The sequence below is a fragment of the Elaeis guineensis genome, chromosome 16 (assembly GCF_000442705.2).
Source record: "Elaeis guineensis isolate ETL-2024a chromosome 16, EG11, whole genome shotgun sequence".
NCBI lineage: Eukaryota > Viridiplantae > Streptophyta > Magnoliopsida > Arecales > Arecaceae > Elaeis > Elaeis guineensis.
Genome location: NC_026008.2, coordinates 45,272,996 through 45,299,828, shown reverse-complemented (window position 1 = coordinate 45,299,828; position 26,833 = coordinate 45,272,996). Strand labels below are relative to the sequence as shown.

The 26,833-nt window shown below is 37.6% G+C and overlaps 1 protein-coding gene across 1 annotated transcript; it reads left to right on the top strand.

The window, feature by feature from the left end:
* The first annotated feature begins 1,134 nt into the window (after positions 1 to 1,134).
* Positions 1,135 to 26,144, top strand: LOC105059158 (CLIP-associated protein). Its single transcript, XM_010942379.4, has 21 exons — positions 1,135 to 1,676; positions 2,712 to 2,867; positions 2,997 to 3,059; positions 4,782 to 4,850; positions 5,006 to 5,171; positions 5,589 to 5,750; positions 7,822 to 7,919; positions 8,737 to 8,811; positions 8,899 to 8,967; positions 9,035 to 9,120; positions 9,210 to 9,327; positions 13,733 to 13,831; positions 13,920 to 14,280; positions 14,425 to 16,229; positions 16,324 to 16,425; positions 18,846 to 18,950; positions 19,087 to 19,161; positions 19,245 to 19,313; positions 19,427 to 19,495; positions 22,408 to 22,509; positions 25,664 to 26,144. The coding sequence occupies exons 1-21, from the start codon at positions 1,344 to 1,346 to the stop codon at positions 25,823 to 25,825; spliced, it is 4,344 nt and encodes a 1,447-aa protein (XP_010940681.1). The 5' UTR covers positions 1,135 to 1,343; the 3' UTR covers positions 25,826 to 26,144.
* Positions 26,145 to 26,833: the final 689 nt, after the last annotated feature.

The window sequence follows — 26,833 nt, the reverse complement described above, 5'->3', positions numbered from 1 at the left end:
CCTATCCTCTCCGTTTTCAAATGTGCCAACCACCTCCGCTGTGGCCGAGTCCCCCGGCGGCACGGACAGAGGGCGACTCGCGAACGCGGCATTCGGAGTTATCGTGGCCGTCCAACAGGTGGACCTCCCCGTTATGACCCGTTGCGGTTTCGGACGTACATGCTATCAGTTGGAGGACGTCCTTTTCGCGACTCATTATCACATTTATTAGGTTCATATGTTTACATAGTAATATAATGTATCCATCTACATCTTGGATTCCAAAAAACTGTTCCCGAACCGCACCAACCAGCCGATGATGCTACGTCCTAACAAGCCAACCTCCGCTGAAAATGGCACTCTCAACTTCCCACAAAAAGTCCACTATATCGTTCCAATCGATGGTCCAGGTTGGGATACCATATGTTATCCGTTGTCTACTTGCCTCCGAAGAGACTGGGTTACGTTTTATATTAAAAAAAAAGACTGGGCTCCGCATTGTAATCTTAGCAAGGTTTTATCTTCTATATTCATTAAGAAAAATCAATATAATAAATGATTGGATAGAATAAGACAAATAAATATCCTCTCCCTATATATCCATTTTTAACACTTACCTAATGTAAAATTGGAGCGGAGGAATAGCTGTGGTTGATGAGACACCATTCTTCTTCTTTTTTTTCGGCTTGGAGAAGCCTTTTTTTTTTCCTTTGGTAAAAGAGAAGCCAATTTTTTTTTCAGTCATTATATCTGATACATGAATGCCAAATGATGCTGGACTAATTTATACGTAAACAGGACGAAATCTTCTTCTCATTTTGTCATTTGTGGAATGATCGAGTTCTGTGATCCATTCAAGAGAAGAGATATAAGCAGGTTCAGTGTTTCGCCTATATCTGCCATCCGATTCATTGGAAAAGTGCTCATCTATTCTGTGGATGCTTCCACGCCCAACCCGGAGAGTTATCACCCACCAATTCAGTGGCAATGTTGTAATATCAGGTCCGCGAAAGGGGCGTATCTTTTCCAGGTAAAACCATCAAAAGTTAAAAATCCAAAAACAAAGTGGCATGCTTGGTAAATCCTTGCAAAACCTAGTGGCTAATTCACCGACGTCCATCGGTCTATTTATACCTTCGCCGATCTAGCGACGGCGATCTCCGTTCTTTTACTACCGAGAAAAGAAAAATTTTATTCTACCCTTTTGTCACTCCACTTCTGTTCTCCTCCTTCAACTCCTCCCTCCCCCCTTCTCTCTCCTTCGCCAAATCCGCCCCCGCGATCCACCGCCAGAGACATACCCTCGTTCCCCAGATTACCGAAACCGTAATCGTAGAGATCCTCTCCCTCTCCTCTGGGCCACAATGGAGGAGGCGTTGGACTTGGCGATGGCCAAGGACGCCAAGGAGCGGATGGCCGGGGTGGAGCGTCTCCACCAGTTCTTGGAGGCGTCGAGCAAGAGCCTCTCCCCGGCCGAGGTCGCGTCCCTCGTCGACTGCTGCATGGATCTCCTTAAGGATGGCAACTTCCGGGTCTCCCAGGGGGCGCTCCAGGCCCTCTCCTCGGCGGCCGTGCTCTCCGGGGAACACTTCAAGCTCCACCTCAATGCACTTATCCCTGCCATCGTGGAGAGACTCGGGGACGGGAAGCAGCCCGTCCGGGATGCGGCGAGGCAGCTGCTGATCACCATCATGGAGGTTAGGACTTCTCTGAGGTCTTCTACTGGTCTATTTCATTTTCTTTGTATGAGTTTTGATTCTGAGTAACATGGATTAGACAAGAAAGGAGGAAGATTTGGGGAATAGGCCATTGTAATTTTCTAACTCTTCCTCTACCACTTTGCATTTTCTTGAACTGCTCAACTTTTGGGCTTGAAACAATGGATTGCTATGTTCTTGTTAGTATATTCTTATCGATCTACTTAAGAAGTTCTTGTTTGAAATGAGTGGATTTTTTTTTTTTTAAATATCTCTATAGTTGACAAAATGTTGTGGGTAGCTTTATGGTTCATGACATAAATATTGTCATCTTTTGTATAGTTACAATCAAAGTGCCTTATCTGGTTGGATTATTCAGCCATAAATCCATGTAGTTGGATAACAATAGCAATAACACAAGTCCTACGGAACTGCTAACAAGCAGTTGTATGAATCTTAAAAATTCAAATAATAAATCCTGTGGCAGCCCTTGGATTTGTTAGCCACATATGCAATCTAATATGATAACACGTAAATTTAGTAGGAAAATGATTTGTGGATTTTCAAGAATGATAATCTAAGGTCATGTAAAGGTACAAAGTGATTTTAATCTTGGCAGTGTCCATAAAAATGTTGCACATATTTCAGAATTTTCAGTTTTGTACTCGTATAATGACTTCTTTTGTTGCTTAGTGCTGCTTTTTGGTTGGTACTTTAATCTTTTTTAAGATGTACATTAGGAATTTCCATGATGTCTGATGTCATGCTCAATGGAATCTCTTTGATAGTCTTATACAAATTACAAGAATGTTGAGATGGAAGGTTGTGCTATCCTTCTGTTATGGGCAGATTTCCCCCATATCATCCTGTTGTTTTGTTTTGACTTATTCTTTCCTTGTAGTAGCCTATTTTGGTGCTTCTTGTACCTAATATTTCATGCAGATGTTATTCTTCTGCTATTTTCTGTAGAAAGAAACCATAACATAAAATGCAAAATAAAATAAAATAAAACATGGAAGTTTATATGCAAATTAGGTCTCCTCAGCGACAATTATTGTGGAAAGAGCTGGGAGTTATGCTTGGACTCACAAAAGTTGGAGAGTCCGGGAAGAGTTTGCACGTACAGTTGCATCTGCAGTTGGCCTTTTTGGTTCCATGGAGCTCCCTCTTCAGCGAGTTCTACTTCCTCCTGTATGTGTGGCTATTGATTTCTGATTTCATGCCTTTCGTAGGGCTTTTTCAATATGCATTTTTATGTTTCCCCTGTTACAATTTATAAAACCCAATTTGTATCAATTATTTTGCTTTGGCTTTTACCAGATTTTGCAGTTGTTGAATGACTCAAACTTTAGTGTTAGAGAAGCTGCTACATTGTGTATTGAGGTTAGCAAATACAAACACTTCTATTTTTGTTTATTGGTAGCTATACCTTGCAAAATTATTTCCTTTATTTTCTGAATTTATTATCCAAGGGCAACTGTATGCTTACTTATGGCTTTTATCCATGTTTTTTAGTAAATGTCTGCCTACATCACATGTTGGCTGACCCTAGCACAAGCAAGATATAAGTTGTATTCTTGTTGACGTGCTATAATATAGTTCTTTAACAATGTTGTTATATGACAGCAGTTCATCATAAAGTTAATATTATAGCATTGTTAAGGTAAAATAACAGGTGCAAAAATTTGCATAGCTATTAGATTGGCTTAAGCAGGAGTCCTAGATTCATTAGTTCCCTTAGAGTGGTCTTGGTTTCATTATATATAGAGTTATATGATGATTCAGATATTATAGTTTAAGATTGAATTGTTGAGTAGTATTTCTTATCTTTTTGGATGGCTTATGACCTTTCTCTTTTCCTTGTTCGGAACTTCCCCATCATTTGTCTCTATTTGTTTTGTATTTTCTTTTTGCTCAAATTATGTAATCATATCATCCATTAGTTGTTTAGATCAAATGCCTGGATAATCTAAATGATAACCGGATTGCAATCCACAAACTTAATAATCCAACTTTTTCCCTGTTTGACTCGATGTCTTGAATTTTTAAGTCATTTTTTTAAAAAATGTTCCCATACTCTTTAGAAAATCAAGATATCCTATTTACCAACATATCCCAGAACTCTTATTATATTCTCATATTTCTTAAAATAAATTCAATTCCATTACTAAGCCTTCGGTTGTCCGCATCATTGGCCATTAATTACCTTCATTGTTTGTTACATCTATGGTACTTCCTTCATAATGAACCTTCCTTGTACCAATTAACTTCACCATCCAGCTGTGTTTGTCTTTCATGTTGAAATATTTCTATGTGAGGGTTCCAAGGGAAGTTGAGCTCACAGATGCTTTAGGAGCTACAAATGATATTTTACAATCTTTGAGGCACTTGCTCTCATGGACTAAAATGTTCGTATTGCCTCTCTTGCTCCACTAACAATTATCCTTTGATCATCCAATTTTAATTCTTCTTCATTTGCCCATCAACCCCCACTTCGCATCCACTCCACACTCCCCCCCAGCCTGGCAGAAACAAAGGACTCTATTTATCTAGGAAGCCAAGTTGGCTTAATTGCCTGATATTAGGATGTAAACAATTGTATTATGCTTGTCTATGTATTATTCCTGTTACTTACTTCTCGTACAGCAAGTCTGAATTATGTGTTCTTCCAAAATATCATCAATAGGTGATTAGATGATGCTGTCATTAATCATTTAATATTTCAAATTATTTGATCATTGTTTACTACCTTATTATTTGGTATAGCTAGATTGAATAGCTTTCTGGTTTGTATCATTTGCTTAATGATGTGACCATTGCCTCTTTTGACCTTCAACCCTACATGGAGCATTTATATGTGTTAATATTCGTATATGACAGCTTTAAACTGGAAAGGTTATATATGGTTATAATAATTTATAAAAAATCTGACCCTGGGTTGCATGTCAGACATGGTAGATGCAAATTCCAGGGTACTCTTGTCACATAGTTTATTATGCACATTGATATGAGTCATTGCTAGTTAGGTTGCCTTTCTTTTTTGATCCATTTATTAAAAGATGTGAGCCTGTTGACTATAAAAGTTTGTGTTGTTCTTCCCTGTAGGAGATGTACACACAATTTGGACCTCAAATTCATGATGAATTGCAGCACCAAAATCTCCCTTTATCTATGGTAATCATTTGAAAATTGTATATGTTTATGTCAGTATGCCTCCTTTTTGGGACAATCAGTACTGCCTTGTCTCATTGATGTTCTTGACTACTTACAATTATGCTTGATAGTTGAGATGATAGATTTATCTGTTGACTTAATGCATGATATTGCAGATGAAAGAAATTAATGCTAGGTTGGAGAAACTAGAGCCAAAGGCTTACCATTCAGATGGGCATGGAAGTAATTTCATCCCTACAGAAGCAAAAGCTTTACATGCTGGCCATAAAAGGAGCAGTCCAAGGACTAAGAGCATGACAAGGGAAAGCTCACTCTTTGGAGGTCAGTTTTACTGTTATAACTTTAATGCTTTGGAGTATCCAATGTTCGAGTTAAAAAATATATACAAGCACTCTGGGCCAAATAGAGGAACTGTTGATGTTTTGGTTATATCAGTGGCTTGATGACTGACATATCAACAGTGGTGAGTGGTGACTTATGCACCTTTCCTATATTTCCTTGACAAGGAGGCTCATTTTGCTATTATGTTCTGCATGCATTTGCTATTGAGTGATATACCCTGCAAAGCTGTTACTCTCATGAGAGGATCATACTACTGTCCAATGCTTCTTAGGTAGTTATGTTAAAATCTTTCATGATACTGATACTCATTTTGTGGCAATCTTCACCGTGTACCTTGTTATCATGCATTGGATGATGCGTAACTAACACTAATTGGTTCTTGTGGCTGGGTTACAGGAGAGAGTGACATAACTGAAAAGCCAATAGACCCCATTAAAGTGTATACCGAGAAGGAATTGGCAAGGGAAATTGAGAAAATTGCATCTACACTTGTACCAGAGAAAGACTGGTCAGTTCGAATAGCTGCCATGCAAAGAATTGAAGGCCTTGTTTTTGGAGGTTTTGCTGACTCAATTTCTTATTCTTGTGCACGTGCATACAGATTGAAATTTCTTGAAGCTTTTGGTGGATTCCATTCACTGCTGTCTCTGATTGTAGTGCATTGCACAACTAATTGCTTATACTTTTATTTCCATTAGGCATTCATTTGTTTGCTCCTTCTCTGTATGTGAATTTATTTGAATTACTCAAGGTAGCTTCATTTAAAATGCTGTTTGTTGGGTTCATCTTTTGCTGGATTGATGATGTTATGCTAGAAATGGGCAGTTTTATGCCTAAGATGTATTGCTCTGGTTTCACGTTTGTGGATTAGTATTCATGCCCTACTTTCTAGAAGTTACGATATTCTTGGCATCATATTTTTGTCTGTTTGGATGCTTTTCTGTGCTTGATGTAAAATAATTAGTGAAGAGAACATGATCTTATGAATTAAAATGGGCCATGGGCTACCTTTTCCATCATAGTGAAGTGTTTGATTTGCTCTTACATTTCTGAAGTTCATAAGCATAAACAATCATTCATTCCACTAGTTGAACATTGGCATTGTTTGGGTTCTTGTACTATGGGGGGTGCTGTGTCATAAACCGTCGGCCAATTGGAAAATTTAGAATGAAACAATCAAGGGCTACTTGTTGAATAACTATTCAAACTGCAAATTAGATCTTCATTAAGTTCTACAAGAAAAATGACATTTGCTGCTCTAATATCGCTCAAAAAAGTTCTTTCAGATCTGGGTTTTCGACAACCTATCTTCAACCAAGGACATGTATCTCTAATCTTGTTTAGTAGGACTGCAACAATAACTACCTTTTCTTTTAAATTTTCTTTGATGGGAGGATGAGGGGAATTGACTCATAAAGAGATGAACTTTGCTTTTCTAGAAAAACTTATATTCCTGAATAAGTAAAAAATATAGACCTGGGTGTAAGAAGCTTTAAACTAATCATGACTCTTTGGGGGTTCTTATTTTCTATAGTTTCTATAAATCCCAAGATACTAAAAGCTTGGGTAAAACAAAATCTAATTCTTTTTCATTGATTCTGTACATACCCCATAAACTTGACTTTAATTTTACTGTAAGATTTTAGTTTGCACCCATTTTCCGATAGCCACATGTAAGATCAATAGTGAAAGATGCATCTCATCCTTGCTGGTTAGTTATGGTGGTTGTCTGTGGTTTCAATGATATTGTTTTGCACTCTTAGATTAATAATGCATGATCAGAATATGATGCCTGTGTGTCATGGATGTTGCATGAATGAATCTCTCTTGTAAGATCGTCTTGGGTTTAATTCTTGCATGATTAATTATTATCTGCATTGTCTGGCACTTGCAGTCAAACACCAGAAGCAGAGCTTTAGATTAGCCCAATCAATTCATGCATAAGTCAGGGATGAATTTTGGAATCTCAAAATTGTAATTGCAAATGGAAATGGTACTTCCACATGGAATTTGGTTTAGCTTAGGATTTATATTATGTCTATTGGTAATTTACATGAGGTTAGTTGCTGATTTCAGTTCTGATAAAGTTTTGGCAATTAACATATTGTTTCTCACTTTCACTTTGCTCTCATGAAATACATGTTCTTTTTGGATTTAAACTTTTAAAGTTCATGTCCAGCTATAGCCACAAGTAGATGATTATTTACTGAAGTGGAAAATGCAATATGTTCGATATCTGTCATCTTGGAAAGACTATTAATATCATTTTTCATTATTTTTTGAGGCGGTCATCTATTCCTTCCCTTAACTGATGACTTTTTGCTAGCAACCTTATAATGAGCATATGCAGAGCATACTTGAATGAATGTCCAGCAAGTGTTTTTCTCCATCTTTCTGTTATTCATAAGATAACATTTGTTAACAGGACTTATAGTCACCTGCTTTTTTATTTTGGATGTTTTTAAGGCTGACTGTTGTTTCATGGCTTTCTTGGCTGATTCTCACTTTTAGATTGTCTCCTTGTATGAATTATATCTAATGAAGATACTATTCTTGAAATTTGGATGTGCTCATTTTTTTCTTCTATCTCATGTAAACTCCTTTGCAAGTCTGATTTATATTCTAGCAGGTGCCATGGATTATCCGTCATTCCTCATGCTCTTAAGGCAACTTGTAACTCCTTTAAGCACTCAGCTTTCTGATCGACGATCAAGTATAGTTAAACAGGTATAGCGGGCCCCAGTTATCATGGTTCGTTTATCATGATGACCCTTTTCTTATGTTGGTGATTAAGCAGACACACGTTATTTGGTTTAATTTTTTAATGAACTATGGTTATTTTATGGTACTCTTTTATTTTTCTCATGATCATTTGAGTGTCAAAGGAAAAAAAAAAAGCTTTTGCTAAACTGAAATTTTTTTGGGGTTCCCATATTGTGTCCTCTTGTGGAGTTTTTGCTTTGGGCAATGAATTTTTGCTAGTCCTGCTGGAGTCATTCTGACAATATGACTGCTACTAGTAAAATGTCGTTGGTGTGCTATGCATTGGCTTGGTTGCATACAGATTGTATGAAGGCATAATCTATGATATGGATCAATCGGGTACTGTAAGATTTTGGTAGCACACGTAGATTGAACATGTTATTTTTTAAGTCATGAAAGGTTATGTTTCTGCTACATTATGTATTCATCTGCTGTGACAAATAGTAACATGGTTTGGATTAAGATAATATAGTTCATGACCCAACTGAATTGAAAGCGATGACAATGGATAGGGAAAAAATCTGGTCCCAAATCCTATGCCAGAGCACAGTTTAGATCAGGTTTTCATTAGTCACTTCAACACAATATATCATGTTAAGATACTATGTGTTCAGCTGTAAACAAGTCATTAATCCATTGACTTACATTTCCCAAACACTTGCTTTGGAAATTAAGTTTTCACGTTTTGGTAAGTTTCCTAGACTACTTGCATTTAAAAGATGATGGTTCATATTCAACCTCTATATTTTACTAATTGTATATGGCTATATGCTTTGTTTAGGCCTGCCATGTGTTGAGCTTCTTGTCAAAGGAATTTTTAGGAGACTTTGAGGCTTGTGCTGAGGTGTTCATTCCGGTAAATTTGTTGTTTATCTTTCTGTTTCCAGAACATGGTCTGAGGTTTAAAGCATCTACTGAATTTTCATGGCAATAAACACGTTAGGTGCTTTTTAAGCTTGTTGTTGTAACCATTCTTGTGATTGCGGAGTCAGCAGACAACTGCATAAAGACGGTATGAAACTTTAGCACTTCTATGCACAATTTCATTCCGTGTTCTAAATAAATAGCGACTTTTCCAGATGTTGCGCAACTGTAAGGTTGCACGGGTCCTTCCAAAGATTGCTGATTGTGCAAAGAATGACCGAAGTTCAGTTCTTCGTGCTAGGTAGGATCATTTTGCTAGATAAAGGATTTCTAAGTCAATGATATGCTGTGGCTAACTTCTGTTAAAATGTATGTATCATATTGTTGCAGGTGTTGTGAGTATGCTCTTTTAGTACTAGAATACTGGGCTGATTCTCCAGAAATACAACGATTGGCTGATCTATATGAAGACCTTATAAAGTGCTGTGCAGCAGATGCAATGAGTGAGGTACGTGATATGATTGAAAAAACTATATACATACAGCAGCTTGTCCATAAGAAAAGTGGAGGTGGTTGAGGGTGGATATTCAGTTGACTTGGAATGAATAAAAGAGGTTTAAAATTAGATATTTAATTTAATAGGCAATATGATCCTCTAGCCCAATCAAAGATATTTTATAATTTTATTCCTCTTCAAAAGATAAAAGGGTTCCTTTTATTTATATGAATGCAGTATATTTTCCTCCCTCTCTTCCCCCTCCCCTCCCTCCCTCTCTTTCTCTTGAGCAAATGACATATTGAAAATTTTTGCCTCTAAGAATATCTTCATGTCAAGCTCCCTTTTATGCTAATGTTTGATGAGTTTCTCACTTATTTTCCTTAATCCGTGAATCTAAAATACACGTTTCATGTATCAGCTACATATCAAAGCTTCTGTTTTTTCTTTAAGCTTTTCCATTAACCTTCTCACTTTTGAGGACTTTCTTGAAACAGCCTCATCTTGATCTCTTAGTAGCGCCAATATTGTCTAATTATGGATCCCCTCTGGAACTGGTATTGACTATTTTTAACAAAAAATAACAGCCATTTGCACAATCAAGTCTTCAAGTAGATTTTTCTTTTTGAAATAAAAGAATTGATGCTATAATGTTGGTCATTATTGGTTTCTACAGGAAATAGCAAAAAAGTAATGATTTTGTTTATAGATGTGCAGAATAAAAAGTTGTTATCTAAATTAGCATGGAGATTTGAAATTTTAAAATATTTATTTAATCAAATGATCCTTAAATATTGTAAAATAATGTTAGTTATAATGGAACAATGGCTAGATTATCTCATTGTAAATACTGGGCATATGTATGAATAAAATATGATCACCCTCCCCTTGTGGGTGGAGGCTCCACAACCATTATCAAAGCACTATTTTAAATTGTGTTCTTGCAATACACCGTAAAGCATCTATTATTGAGATCAAGGGATGCTATGCCGCATTAAACTGCCCGGTTCAGAGTGTACCAAGCTATATCGAGGGTGGACCTGCATGGTTTCGCTAATCAGATATGGCAATTTTAGCTGACCCACTAGCTATCCGACTCGACCTGAATGAGAAGGGTTTTATCCGACCCTATTAGAATTTGGGGCGGGTATGGGTTTTAGAAAAAAATATCAAAAGCTGATTCGGATCAGGTATGGATAATGATATGCCCCGTCCTGAACTCGACCAGATATAATCTTAATCTAAATCTCTTTTTAAAATTATAATTATTTTATAATATTTATATGATGAATTTCTTACCCAACTCGACCCAACCTAGCCCCACTTATCTACTCGACCCCATCTGATTTGTACCTCTACTTGACTCGATCCGTCCCGATCTGAGGCGGATACAGGCGGGTATAGGTATAAGGTTTTTAATTGCAGAATAGGTACTGGTATGGGCCGACCAGATCAATACTTGGCCCGTTGCCATCCCTACTGCCATTGGTTCAAGAAATCTGGCAAAACAAGGGAGAGGGAGGAGAGAGGGAGAGAGAGAGAGAGGAGGGTTGAAAGCCCTCATTGGCTCTCCTTTGCATAGGGTTCCTGTAGGTTTACGATTTCAGTTTAAATTACAAAAATTAAAAAAAAAATCCTCATAGAGGAGGGCTGACAAGGGAAAGAAATAGGAGAACCCTCGTGGAGGAGGGCTGACAAGGGCTTTTGGCCCTCCACCTCTCTCTCACTCTCTCTCTCCACCCCTCTCCTGCTTTCTCTCCCACTCCCTCCCTCTGTATCCCTCCGTCTCCTCCCTCTCTCTCTCTCCTCCCTCTCCTCCTTCCTCTCCGATTTTCCTTTGTTCGGTATGTGTCAGAATAGTGCCATACAGCCGGTCAACCAATATTGCGTACATTGATTGAGATTAGATGTTTTTAATGATTTTTATTATAGATAATTAATGAGTTCAGCTCTTTGAGGTATTGATAAGTTTTTTAATTGCTGAAGAGTGTGAGACAAGTCTCTCTTTCCTTTTTTTTTTTTTCTTGGAACATTGGCTAGGAGGCTTGCCCCTAAAAGAAATCAAAATTTGAAAAATGTAAAACCAAGAGAATCAGTGAAGGGGCGAACAAAAATCAGAAGGAAGAGATCCATATTTGGAGTAGTAGCATCTCCATCGAGACCCCCACTGGCTAACCAATTAGCCAATTGGTTGCCCTCTCTCTCTATATGAGCAGCCATAAAAAACTGGAAAATTTTTTTGATCTGCTAAATATCTTGGAGTAGAGAAAGGTGTTGTGGGAACCTAAGCCACTAGTCCAATTGATAACTGTTAAAGAATCGCCTTCCACCTGGATCTAAGTTGCTTGATGAACATAAAGAGCAGCACGGTTCTGGACAAGATTGTTTGGCTCTATTGGAAGGAAAGGAATGCCCTCAGGGAAGAAAGAGAAAAGTAGCATAGTGGAGAAAGAACCTCCATTTCTTAGTCTAAGTAAGCCTGTTCTAGCAATAGTGGCTGTCTGGCTGAAGTCAGTCTCGATCAACAGAAGAGAGTGAGGTGAGATCCTAATTGCGATGGTTCTGCAGCACCATAAGGAGCGATTTGGAGGAATCACCATTCCAAAAAGACTTCCATATGTTTCATTTGATCTAGGAAAAGCCACCTCTTCTCAAAAAATATTTGTCATTTGATCTAATGGTGTTCCATTAGATAGGAACAGATTTGATGAGTATTGATAACTCTCTAATAGAGTATTAGGATGGAAAGATAGAAGGGAAAGATTATGTTGCAAGATTACCTATTAATTAGTGTAAAATTTGAAATAACAACAATCTTAAGCAGAAAAAATAGGACACAATGATTTATGTGGTTTGGCTTTTGGCCTAAGTTCACAGGCGAAGATGGAGAGAGATTTCATTATATCAAGAAAATGGAGTACAAAGAGTATGTAGCAGCTTAAATAACAAAAGATGGCCCCCAAAAGAACAAATGACATGATTACAATATATATATATATATATAGCCACCAAATCTTAAAACAAAGAAAAAAGACCAAAATATCCAAACGGGCTAATTAAAGTCCAAAACGAGTCGGATTCGTATCACAGGTCACATCAAATTCAAGCCACACTCAACAAATTACATTGAGATCTGAGTTTGATTTAGTTTCCATTACTTGACCAAACAATCTCCAATTCAGTTATTTCAACTATATCGGGTGATCTTTCGAGTTGGTCAGCGACTTGATGCCCCGGTATTAGTCTGTGCTCCCTCTCCTCTTTCTTTGTCCAGCCAACCTACGGGTTATATATATATTTATGACCGACAACTCAAAATGATTTTATGACTCCAGCCCCCCTCCCCATCCCCACAATTCAGCAATCAACCTGGCTTCCAGCCCAATAGAAGAGTTAGAATATTCTTGAGCCTCCAATAGATGAGCTTCCCATAGCAGTCATATATGAGAAATCCAGCTCCTGCAGCAGAATGCCTCCTGACACACCTGACACACCGAAATTAACTTTTGGTACTTCAAGGGGTGGGGGTGACCAAGCAACCATGGTGGGAGACGAAGTATGGAGATTGAGAGGACCTATGCCATCCCAATACCTTGCTGTTGTACCCAGTCAAAAGTGTTTTAATGTCTGTGTGTCTCTTTCCTCTAGGAGAAAAAACAATGTGGTTTGTTTCCTCCAAGGAATTTTTGATTCACAACCTTCTATAGAACAGTGCAACAAGCCTATTCCTCATCCTAAGCACAAAAAAAAAAAAAAGGCCTGTCTGCAGAAATTCACAGAAGCAGAACAGTTCAGCAATATTGTTGGGGTAACTATTTTATATGAAATTTATGCTCAGGTCATCAGAAGATATGGTTAATAAGATCACTGAACAGGATTGATCATCTGAAATACAGAATTTGTAAGTAGGCAAAATGTCCCTCCTTTTATTGTGGTTCTGGGGGCTCGCAGGTGCTTTCACATTGAAGAACATATTTCAAAAACCATCATATATGATTTGTTGATCATTTAGAAAAGAAGGTGACATTTGATTTCAAATTTTCAATTATTTGTGTTATCATTTTTAACAAAAGTTTAAATAAGAACTGGCAGACTTGTTTATGGATCAATTAGTCCTATATTTTAGAAGTGGATCAAACCACCTTTAAAAGGTTTTTGGCAATGGTATTTCCACATATAAATGCTTCTGAAAAAGTTGCATGTGCGTGTATATCTATGTAGCATGTCACACGCATGTATTTTTGTCCTTCAGTATGCTATGGTGCCTTATAAAGAGTTAAATTAAAGCATCATTTCTGTTAATACCACTTTATTTTGTTTTATTTGCCCAAATAAATTTATTTTTATGTTTTACATCTTCCTGTATCGGTGAATTTATGCAATTAGAGTTGAATTGCTAATTATTGAAATTCTGAAGGTGCGCTCAACTGCTCGAACTTGCTATCGGATGTTCACAAAAACTTGGCCGGAGCGTTCTCGGCGTCTCTTTTTATCATTTGATCCTGCCATACAAAGGGTATGCCATTTCCTGGAATGAAGTATTCTTTTTTTTTTTTCACTTGGATCTTTCTAGTTCAATTAAGATGTTTGGTAATTTTTTGTAGATAATAAATGAAGAAGGGGGAGGGTTCCAGAAAAGATATGCTTCTCCTTCACTTCGTGAAAGAGGAGTGCAGTTAGCACATGCTCCATCTCATACCTCTACCACAAACATTCCTGGATTTGGAACTTCTGCTATTGTTGCAGTAGACAAGAGTGCAAGTCTCACTTCAGGAACATCTCTTGCTTCAGGAAGCTTGCTCCCATCACAAACAAAACCCTCTGGAAAGGTTTCTGAAAGAAGTGTTGAAAGTGTACTCCATGCAAGTATACAAAAGGTTTCAGCCATCGAGAGTCTATTGAGAGGTGCAAGCATATCTGAGAAGCAAAATTCCTCAATTGCACACTCAAGCAGCTTGGATCTAGGTACCTGATGAGTTGGTCGATTAGATTTTTGATGGCTGCGCTAAAATTTTTGTTTTGCAGAGTATTGCACTTGTCTGAAGGTGGCTGAAGCTTTCCTCCACTCTGTGCCTTTTTCTGTTTTTCATTTTTTTGCTGCTAGTGCAGGAGTTGACCCTCCATCTGCTCATGATCCACCATTTGCTGCTGCCATTCCTGATACAGATCATCTTTCTTTACAGAATTCAGTGTCGTCTGATGCAGCTACTGTTGACATTGCAAAAAGTGGTGTAAGTAATAGTGTTTCAAATTTGACTAGCATTGTTGCTTCTGAGAGTCAAGCTTCAAGAGATGCTGTGAAATTATCTCAACTTAATAATCAATCATCTGGTTCTTTATCAGCCTTATCGTTGCCTTACATTTCAAAGAGAGTGTCAGACAGGTTTCAAGAGGGAGAGGAAGATAAGGCTGATATTAGATCAGCTAGGCAGCTTACTAATATGCAGGTCGAGAAGCAACAGTTTGACATGCTATACAAGGATGCTGGATACAGGGATTCACAGAATAATTATGTTCCAAATTTTCAGAGGCCACTTCTAGGAAAGCTGGTAACTGGAAGGGTTACTGCAAGCAGTAGAAAAAGTTTTGATGATGGTCGACTCCCACTGAGTGAAATGACTTGCTATTTGGATGGTCCAGCATCCCTTAATGATGCACTCAATGAGGGTCTAAGTCCTAGTTCTGATTGGGTTGCTAGGGTTTCTGCATTTAATTATATCCAAACTTTGCTGCAGCAAGGGCCAAAAGGCATTCAAGAAGTTGCACTAAATTTTGAGAAGATCATGAAGCTCTTTTCCCAGCATTTGGATGATCCTCACCATAAAGTTGCCCAAGCTGCTTTGTCAACTCTCGCAGAGATTATTCCACCTTGCAGAAAGCCTTTTGAAAGCTATCTGGAGAGGATCATGCCACATGTTTTTTCTCGGTTGATTGACCCAAAGGAGCTAGTTAGGCAGTCATCTTCCACAACCTTGGAAATTGTTGGTAGAACCTATGGTATCGAATCTTTGCTACCTGCCCTTCTCCGTTCACTGGATGAACAAAGGTCTCCTAAGGCAAAATTGGCTGTTATCGAGTTTACCAATAGCTCCTTCAGCAAGCATCCAGTATATTCTGATGGTTATGGCAATAATGGTTTCCTCAAGCTATGGCTTTCTAAGCTACATCCTTTAATTAACGATAAAAAAATTAAACTAAAAGAGGCTGCCATTTCTGGAATAATATCAGTTTACTCCCATTATGATTCCACATCAGTCTTGAATTTTATACTCAGTTTGTCGGTTGAAGAACAGAATTCATTAAGACGGGCACTTAAGCAGTACACCCCTCGTATAGAGGTTGATTTAGTGAACTTTCTGCAGAGTAGGAAAGAGCGCCAACGTTCAAAATCCTTTTATGAGCAGTCAGATGTTGTTCTAACCTCTTCTGAGGAAGGGTATGGTGGAACATCAAAGAAAGATCACTTGTTTGGAAGGTATTCAGCAGGTTCTGTTGATAATGAAGGTCTGAGTAAGTTGAGTTCCATGCAAGAATCACTCAAATCCATCAGTCAGGTCACTTCTGCTGAAACTCAGCAGCATTTGTTTCATAATGCTGAACCTGTTTCTGATTCTGTCAGTCTTGGACAGAAAAGCAAGGACTTGAAGTACAAAGATGATGGTGTAGTGAAAAGTACCAGATCAAGGGCAAAATGCCTGGAAAATTCTGATTCTGGCATGCACCTTGAGACTTCGGTAGCAACCCCACGTCTAGATATAATTAGATTGATGAGCTCTGATGGGTGCAAGGCCAATAGATTGAACCTTGGTAATGAAAGCACTTGTGAGATGGAGGTCACTAATGAGAATATGGATTCTCTAAAGAACAACCCCAACAAAAAAAATGGAGCCAGCATACCTCAACTTCTTCATCAAGTTAGCGTCAAATTTATTCTTCTATATTTTGCATGCATAACTTCAACATTTTACTCATGTAAAATGCTATGTTTTATCCAACATCTTTTCATAGATTTGCATTGGGAATGATGAAAACTCAAGTCTAAATAAGCGTGAGGCTCTGCATCAATTGGTTGAAGCTTCTAAGGTCAATGAACACTCTATCTGGGCCAAGGTATGAATACCTGTTCTTTATGTTTAAGAATGCTTTAATTATTTCAACAGAATTTTAACATTTTTAGGATAGTAATAGACTGCCTATAAGTGTAGTGATTCAGGACAACAATATCTTCACATTTCAAATTTATACTTTTAAACAAGAAAATAATATAATCCTTTTTGTCCATCTTTTGCATCCCATCTTTTCTCCAAAATTCAAAATTGCGAACAATGTGCCTATATTTCCATTGTCGACCTTTAAGCTTCAAATAGGGCCCACATGAAGGACCAAGCTCACTCATACGCTGCCTTGCGACCAGCTGCATGAGGCTTGAAATCGGGGGAAGAAAAAAGTCTAATATTCGAATCTTCTAGTTACACCAATCTCCATCAGTGCTTATTTTAAAGCTCTTGTGCAAACGGTCTTGGATGGCACCTAGGCTTCAACACCAAGTGGACTTGGCAAGCAAGTATAGCATTTCAAAATACGTTTCATTAGGACATTGTGTGTTTGTGACTTCTAGAATACTTCATGGTAAGACCACTTCATAATGAAGAAAAACTAAAATGCAATATGAAGTTGTGAGCAAAGGTATGTATGTCTCATTGACATATAACATATAATACAAAATAATGGGGTGGCAGATGAAAATATCATTATTATAATAGTAACATGATGTTGGAAGAAGCTTATAGAATGCCATTTGGCAGCCATATCAGATTTATGAAGCCATTTTACATGGACAGCTGCAAACTGGAAATTTCTGTGGAGTATAATCTAAGCAAAAGTAGTGGTATATGCACATGACATTGATTTTTGTGGAGATAAATGTGGATAATTTTTTGTGGTAAAATTGGCAATGAAGTTAGAAGCGGTGCATTGAGTGAGCATTAGAGTCAAACCAAGAAGTGACAAAGTAATAGATTAACTAAGATGGTACTACAAATAAAAAAGGCAAAAGACTAGAAGAGCTTGAAGTTGTGGTAAAGATTCGCAGTAAGGAGGTTAAAGTCTTAGGAACATAATAGTTTCAAGAAAGAATTTGAAGAAGCTAGCTTTGACTGAGAATTTAACCTGGATAAGAATGATTGGAAAAGAAGGATTTAACATAAACCTTTAATATCTGTATAGGTTTTTTGGTTATGGTAATTAAATGAATACTGACTTCCATGTAGCTGGTTTATAGGTGGCTTCAATTAAGGTTGACTTTTGGATTCTTTGAATATTAAATGATTGCTAATACTGATATATCTTATTGCATGAGATATGGATTTAAATTAACGGAGGATAAAGTAATGGACTGACCAAGATAGAATTGCAATTGAATCAAAAACTAGTTGAGGGGTTTAACTTTATCTGGAGAGTCAAATTAAGAAGGTTAAATCTTCAGAAACTATAGATTTTGGTTTTAGATAGGTTTTGAGTACAGAGAAGCTTGCTTCGACTAAGCATTTGCCTGAGCTTGATTTGAAATGAAGGATCATAATTCCCCAAATAGTGCGAAAAGGCTGGATGGTTGTGGTCATGGTTTATGGATCATAATTTAAAACTAAACTATTCAGCTGAGGCTTATTAATCATGGTAATCGACGTGCTCAATTGAATTATGACTATAAAACCTTTGTTTTGTAGGGATGTGTGATAAAGGTTTGTCTCTGATTTCACTTTTTCTTTGAATATCATGTTACCTTTGGTACTGCTGCTAATGCTCTTCTGCTTCTAGAAATAAACATTTTTTGCTGGTTTAGCTTTATTAATTGGTGTAGATCTTGAGCAGTGTGTAGAGAAATCATAATTCTCATACGGAATGCAGATTGAATTTCAAGTTAATCATTGATGAGAGCATTAATACTTTGTTTTTCCTAAATGACTTCGCAAGCTTGGCCTTGTCCTAGTGTAAGATACTTGGAAGTTTTTTGAGCAACAAATTACTGTGAAAAGTGATAATGAATATGTAGTATTTCTTTGTTTTCTAAATTAATTACCAAAGCTTCACCTTTTAGCAATAAGGCTACTTGGATTTTTTTTGAACAAACTTTGAAAATAGATCATGAACATGAGCATGATGTCTAAGTGCATATCATGGTGGGACGTTACATGTGTATGTATTAGCTCAATTAGTTGTTTGATCTGAAAGATTTCTTGAATGAAAGATACAGTAGGTGTTCTTTTTTTGTTTCCTTGAATAGATTTATTGCAACTTATTCTTACTGTTATCAAGTTCCTTGGTATTTTTTCCTGAAAAAAGAAAGATTATTTTAATCATCATCATAGATTTAAGGGCATTGTATGATTGCTATCATGTTAGAGTAGGTTTCTGTTTAGGATTTGTTACTGAAGCATATAGTTTTTAACTAGCATTAGGGACTTGATCGAGTTCTTAATGTTAGGTATATATATTTATGTCGCCAGTGACATCTGATGGTTTGTCAACAGTATTTCAACCAAATTCTAACCATGGTGCTTGAGGTGTTAGATGATCCTGATTCATCCATTAGAGGACTGTCTCTTTCTTTAATCATGGAAATGCTGAACCATCAGGTCTGTGTACTCCTATAAAATTTGTTTGATTTAGTTGGATGCAACAGTGTTAACACAAAATTCTGAATATTTTAAGCCTTCCAAGACTTCTTGCTTACTATTTAGGTGACAACTAAGGTTTTCGTCTTACTTGCAGAAAGCAGGAATGGAAGATACTATTGAAATTGTTGCTGAAAAATTGCTTCATGCAACCAGAGATGCGGTTGTAGAGGTATTGAACTATCATCATTTCAGCTTTGGTTGCTATAGTTGCTTTTGTATTATGCATTTCTTGTTCCTCTCATGCCCCTGCAGGTTTCCAATGTAGCACACCGCTGTTTGACAATTGTGTTCGCTCAATATGATGCATTTAGATGCCTTGATGTATGTCAATCTCAGATATTACTTGTGTACTCCATTTAATTTGAGAAATAACAAAAGAAGATTCTAGGTTTGAATATTTTTAAAAAATGTCGGGTTTCCTTTTTATTCTGCAGGTTCTCATGCCTTTGCTGGTTAGTGATGATGAAAAGATCCTCGTTGTTTGCATTAGTTGTTTAACTAAGGTATTGATCTTTTTTGCAAATTCTCTTTTCCCAGCTCCTTTTTTTTTCAGATTTTGGCTTTCAAATATCACTTTCTGGTGGCATCCTAGCAGAAACTTGAGATCTATGTCCTTTGCAAGCTGCTCTTTTTCATTGTCACTGGTTGTCAGAGAGCAGTGACTGCCTACCATATTTCATTACTGGATTTGAGCATCCTATGTGATGTCAAGTTTTTACATACAATCAATTTTATTTTAGGTATAATATATTGCACTCTTCAGACAAAATAATAACTACCATGTGTTATGTGGATCAAAATGGCCATAAAACTTGTAGAGATCTTAAGAGTTATATATGGAAAGAAAACCTGACTGGGGTAGGGTTGAAGGCTTTTGGGTAAATGTTTTCTTCACAGTTATCACCACGTAGGCATCTAGTATGTTGACATTAATGAAATAGTTCTCTAATGTCTGAACCTAGGGACAATATTTGTAACGTTTTAGATTCATTTCTATAACTTAGTTTTCAGGGGCATGCTGAATTGTTTGAGAACATAGAGAAATCAATCCCCGCTTTTGTTTATCTGACTGATATTAAGTCTGGCACCTTAAGTAGGTGGGATATCTCTAGAATTGGGCCAACTAGCCAGATGCAGTTAATCGGTGACACACCATTGCCAGAGAATTTGATAATGATTTTACTATAAATATCCTAGGCTCTCTTTAACTTCCCATTTTGTTAATTTACAAATAATTCCACTGTATCGTTCTGTTAGCACCATCACTATTCCATACATATGTACCCAAATCAGGTCTCTGCTTGACTCTTCACTAGAGCTTCATCCTATACTCAATCCTAAGTCTACCATTCTGACCATTATCATCTGTCCAGTGCTCATTTATGTGTGTTCACTTGGTGTCCAACTTTTCAACTTGTAGGATACTGCCAGATTCGCTAACATTATTCAAATGTTTTCTCAAAGTCTCACTAGCATGTGAAAACATCTCCCAGCACTTCAGAAGCACATAGCCTACTTACCTGTCCCGCTCTATTTGCTTTAAGTTATTTTACAACATGCTCTTAATTCTTGTCTGACCTCATCCATAATCTATCTACATGGACCTTTTAAGGATGTTGTTTTGTTTGAACTTATTCTTGGAACTTGCATGAATATTGTTACATTTTGACAAGTGTATATGGAAAATGACTTAAGGCTGGTCCTTGGTATAAGACCACCATGATTGTTGCTTAATAGGTTTTGCTGTTTGTTCATTGTAAACTTAGTACTTTTGCACATGTTTATGCTCTCACATATATATTGCCACATCAACCTTTTAGTTCATTTCTTTTGGTAGACCACATTGACGTCCATGAGTCTAGCAAAGGTTTCTGGACAGATGCTATTTACAGGATTCATCTTTTCTTGCTAAATCTTGCCATCAATTGGATATCAGGATCTATGCGGTGTGGTGAGATATCCCTACTGAAATTAAATATGCATATGGTAATGTTTTAATCTTGCTTTGGAGACATATCTACTCCCTGTAATGGTGTGAGGAGAGAGTATCCATTTTGAAGGGTGGTACTGTTGTAATATAGCTTTATTGACCTAGTTGTTCAGTCAACGGCTGCCATGTTGGGAAACTGGTTCAGGAAGCGACTCTATAAAATATGAAATCATATAGGAAATATATGAGAAACTACTGAAAATCATGGGGAAACCACTGAGAAGCAAGCTTGCATTGGTTTCTCACTTGTTTATTTCATAATGATATTCTTTCACATTCAATAAGGAGGGGGGGGGCACGGAGGGAGGGAGAGAGAGAGAGTCATTGCCACACAGCACCACCAACCATTTCTCCTGGCATTGAATGAGAGAGATGCATGGCTGGCATTTGTAAAGCATGCAAAAAAGAGTGAAGAACAGAGGGACACAGGTTAATGGCACCTCTCTCACATATTCAGATAACCACAATTCACAATCTTGTCCAAATCCTACGGTAAGGGTAAGAGGATATGGTAGGAATAGAAAGGCAGAGTCAAAGGAGGAGAAGATGGGAAAGATGGACTGAAAGGAGAAGATGGGTACTTTCCCTTTTTTCTCTACCAAAATAGCTTTGATAAATAACCATCTATACTTGTATTGTTTTGGTTCAGTCATGTTTGCTGCTCTTGAATGGCCAGTCTCCAGAAGAGATCTGGTCAGACCTTGAAACTTTTGACTGGTATTGTTTTGGTGCTTACAATTTTTTTCTTTCTTGAAATAATACTGATATTCTCAAACTAATCTCCTAGAAAAGGGATTGGTCAAACCGAGAAACTTTTGGTTGGTATTGCTTTGGTTGTTGGTTACATTTTCTTTTTCCTTTGTTGAAATAATACTGTTATCCCTAAACCAATCTCCCATAAAAGGTTTCTAGTCAAACCTAGAAACTTTTAGTTGGTATTGCTTTGGTTCTTGGTTAATTTTGTTTTTCTTTTATTTTGTTAGTTGCAGTTTATGTTGTATCATAGACTCCAACATTTTTTTTTTCCCTTTGTTGTGCTTCTGCTTAGTTCTTGAGCTGTGATTTTCATTGTTGTGCTATTCCTCAAAAAAAAAAAAAGATTTATCCTTGTGCTTCATCCTGTTATGATATTAATATTCTGCTGTCTTACTGTCATTCAATCAATCATTGTACAAACAACGGTAATCTGGATTTTTGTAAAAATGAAATTTTAGGGTGATTTCAAGAGACTAGAGTCCTGTGCCAATGGGTGTTTTCATCATCTTGTTGATTGTTGATTGATTGGCTTTGTAGATGGCATGCTTTAACTGTTACTTGTTGCCTAGTAAAATACTTTTGAGCACCTCATAAAGACAACTTAACTGTTACCATGTTTTCTTGTAGTTGGCATCGTGCTTAGGCTGATGTTACTTTGTATTTCTACAGCTTCTAAGTCGGCTTTCACAAGAGGAACTAATGACACAACTACCCTCATTTCTGCCTGCACTTTTTGAAGCATTTGGGAACCGAAGTCCAGATGTTCGTAAGGTCCGCCTTCTTTTTTTCCCAGCTAAGTATTAAGTTGGCATCTATAATCTTGATCAAGAAAAATAGTGAAGATAACCAATAAAAGAAAAAAAAACTTTCTTCTCCATACGGGACTAAGATGTTAATGTTATTAATGTAGATAGCAAATCAATTATGAGTCAGAGACATTTGGACGTCAAAATGTGACAAATGTCTATCTTCTAATAACCAGCTATAAGTGACCATGTTAAAGTTCTCTGAAGTGGAAAGATAACCAGGTCGACAACCATCGATATCACACATTATTTATTTCAGGATGGTCGTTTGATCTGATTAGCCATTTATTTAATTGAGGGTTTAGTAATCTTGCATCATGCTTTGCTATGATCGTATCAATGTTTGCATCCTCCATTTATTACAATAGATGCTTCTGTTAATTGTAAATTCTCTTCTATCAGAGTGACCAGTGTTACAGCATACCTTGCTGCCAATTCCATCGGGGTTCATATCCTCCAATCTGAGCCACTGTATGTGCATGGATAATCTATAAGTCTTTTCTGACTGGGTTCATGGCTGGTGGTATAATTTCAACTAGTCTATTAATTGATGAAAGCTTCCTCTAACTCTTGTGAGTTCTGCCATTAAATTATTGACTTCTTCATGTGTCAACACAAATCTTAGGCCCTGGTCTATCATGTCATCCTCTACTAGTGGAGCTTATTTCTCTCCAGTCCTACCCAGCACAGTTAATTTTGTCGCGGCCGATATGAGATGGCATTTACTTCTTTAAGAAAGAACTAATGTTCTACAATACTTTTGGTCTGCTTTCCTTTATCTTGCCTGTCCGCAGATACTCTCTGGTTATTGATCTCACCAAAAATTTGGAGAGTATAAATTCACGGAGGATCAATGTAAGAAAAAAATGATGCAACCAATATGATTCGTCACCTAAGTAGCCTGCATACTTTCAAAAACACGGTACCACAATCGAGGTCTTCATTCGTGAGAATTGAGTACCTCTCTCTCTCTCTCTCTTCCTCTGCCTCTCCCTTTCTGATGCGTCATTGTTAATTGAGCCTCTAAGCTTGATACAAAGGTCTCTTTGACAGCTCTAGACACAATTCCCTCCTAGCCCCCAGAGCACCCATTCTATATGCATGCTTCAAGGATCTAATGGTTCCATGCTTTCAATAATTAAAAAAATTCTAGAGCACTTGACAGAATTTGCGTCCATCACCTCCTTCAAATAGAGGAGTAGGCCCCTTCAAAAGTTCAGTTTCAACCATCCTTAATCTAGAGCTACCATTGGAACAACATAGAGAAAGTGATCCTTTGAGGTAGAAGCATGTTTCTTCATTCCATGTCAAAGCTCATTTGTATCTTGATTATCACAAACCTTGTGGCTTGCATTTATGATCTTCTAATTTTAATCCTTTTTTTGACCCAAAGAAGTCCAAAGTGAAAATTTGATGCAGATTCATGTCCAAGTCCCCTCTTGCACTCTCATACTTGTTCAGAAACTGAAACAGATGTTTGTTAGACCCTGAACAGGTGGGATCAGTAAGGGTGCTCCTATTCTACATTAGTCTTAACATGTAGAACTAAGGTTCGCCGGACCATGCCAAACTAGATGGTTTGAGGTGTAATGATTCATATTGGTCAGTAACCAGCAAGGTTTGGCCTTTTGTTTGAGCCTTTTTTTTTTCAATATAAAAGTGGGTAAGCAGGCAAGCAGCCTCTCTCTCTCTCTCTCTCTCTCTCTCTCTCTCTCTTTCTCTTGCTCTTTCCAATCTCTGTGTTGGTGATCTATGTCGATGGATGTTGACACTGATGCCCTCTCCCTTGATTGACGATTCAAATGGTCTCTCCCTCATTCAATGCCAATGTCGATGTTGATGCCCTCTCCCTCGACAATTCTTAGGCCCTTGATCGTGATGCCTCTTCCTCGGCATGCCTCTATTCCTCCCTCCTTCCCTCTCCTCTCTCTTCCCCCTCTTTGTTCCCTTTGTCTTCTCTCTTTCCGTGGTTCTCCTCCTAGGGTTAGGGTGAGGGTCACACACACTCTCTCTCTTCCCTCTTCTCCTAATCATTCGTCCTTAGTACATCTCGGCTCGTTACGGTATGTATCAGTACCATACCGAACCGATCGCTGGTTGGTATGAGCCTCTGTACCTGTTTAGTGAACCTTGTGTAGAAGCAATCATAACCTCCAGACCACTTCCAATCCTTCTCAGTTTCAATCTGCCGGAGTGGCTAAAGGGAATCTTTGCTTCTCATTGTAAGGGATAATATGAAAAGGGAAAATCCCAGTTTCTGCATCTGAAAGAAAAAGCAGTCCCTTGCCCTCTTGCTGGTTAGTAGGCAATCAGCTCTGGTCATCGCTCTGCTGCATTGTCCCTCTTATTGACAAAAGGAAAGGTGTGTAGTGATACATATATCGTCATTCTCTCATGAGTTGCAGGATTTGGTAGCATGAACATGAAATTTTTGTACTGGAATAAACCCAAGCAGTCTAAGCAGTGAGAATGCAGTGCTGGGATTTCATATCCTTTGCACTGCATATCGAAGCAATCTCTAAGCTAAGCCATTGGACTGCAGTTCTTATAATCAAGAACTAATCCATTGATATATCCTCCTTATCCTGGATTCCAGTAGAGATTTCAGATAGTGGAGTTTTGAAAACCCATCGGCCCTTATAAATTATTTATGGGAGCATTTTTTGAATTATGCAACAGTACACATAATTACTCACTATGCATTGGCTTTTAGGTTTTGGTATTTTCTTCTTGAGCAATAGATAGCAGCAATTAAAAATACATTGAGAAAGTTTACCGTCTTAATCACCTGGAAGTGTTTTTTGGCCCAAAACTTCATTCCTGTTTGATAATATTTTTAACTTGGTTTATGAAAATCGCTCATGCTACCCTTGTTGAATGAATTAGATAAATTCTGACTGGTTACCTTCCATACCCAACGGTTCTGAGTCTCGTTTTCCAAGAAACAACAAATTAATTTGCATGAACATGATGCAACTTCTTCACAGTTCATCATTTTAATGGCCTGTGATTACATACAATAACAGATATTGGAAGAATTTTAACTTAATTTTTCTGATTTTCCTGTTCTCTCTCTCTCTCTCTCTCTCTCTCTCTCTCTCTCTCTTTTTGTTTTGCAGACGGTGGTGCTCTGTTTGGTGGATATTTACATCATGCTCGGCAAAGCATTCTTGCCATATCTGGAGCGGCTTAAGAGCACGCAATTGCGGCTGGTAACTATTTATGCAAACCGGATTTCACAGGCAAGATCTGGTGCCACAATAAATGCTAATCATGGATGATCATTTTCCCTGTGTAGATGTGTTTTTTTGTTTCTGTATCCATTATTGTGTTTATATAGTGTATTGAATGTTGTGTGTGGAGAGGGTTTGTTTGACACAGTAGGTTGGTAGCTGAAGTTAGTGTGCTATAGGTGGGGTTCTATGGGTATGGTCAACAATCGTGGTGCATGAGAAGTAAAACCCATTGCCACAAGAATCCAGATATCAGTTTTTGTTTTTATATTGGTTTTTTGAGTTTGTTCAAGTTTCACCTCAACTACACTTGTTATGAATGGCTCGCCCAGGTATTGCTGCTTAATATCAGTTGAGTGCTTTAACCCATGTATATGGTCTTGATGGGTACATTATTGAATGAATGTACTGTTGTTTTCAGATGGCCATGTCAAATTCGTAAAACCTTTTCCTTTTGCTATTTTTTCCCATTTCGGAGCTAAACCAGGGAAAATTGGTCAATGGATATGCTAAAATGTGATCATGATAAGTATTCTGCAATTTGATTGCTATTCAAGATTTCAATCGTCAATGTTGGTGACTTCACTTTGCTAATTTCATGAAGAATATTCAAGGACTGAAATTTTCAAACTAATGGAAGAAACCTGTTCGTCTTGGATTAAATCTATGAAAAGACGCTACGTTAGGGTCGGTAGACCTGAGAAGGTAAATAAACATCCTTGCATAAATATTTCGAGCTTAAGCTGACAGTAACAGTTTTCCATATGAAAAAATAGTTTTTTTTTTTTTTACCTTCTATTTGTGGCTTTTTTGATCATGTGTGCACTCTGAAGGGTCAAAGCCCGCTACGTTGTTCTTATGTAAATTCGTCCCTGAGCATCCGCACGTGCCGAGTCCCTAAGTTGTATTATGTGTCTTGATACCATATCGTGTGTTCTTCAATTGTAGATCCAGGCTTGTAATCTTGTCTGCAGATTGATTCCATATGTTTTCTCCTTCAGCCACTCTTACAGTATCATGATGGACTGTTAATGTGTCTGCTAAAGTCCTAGACCT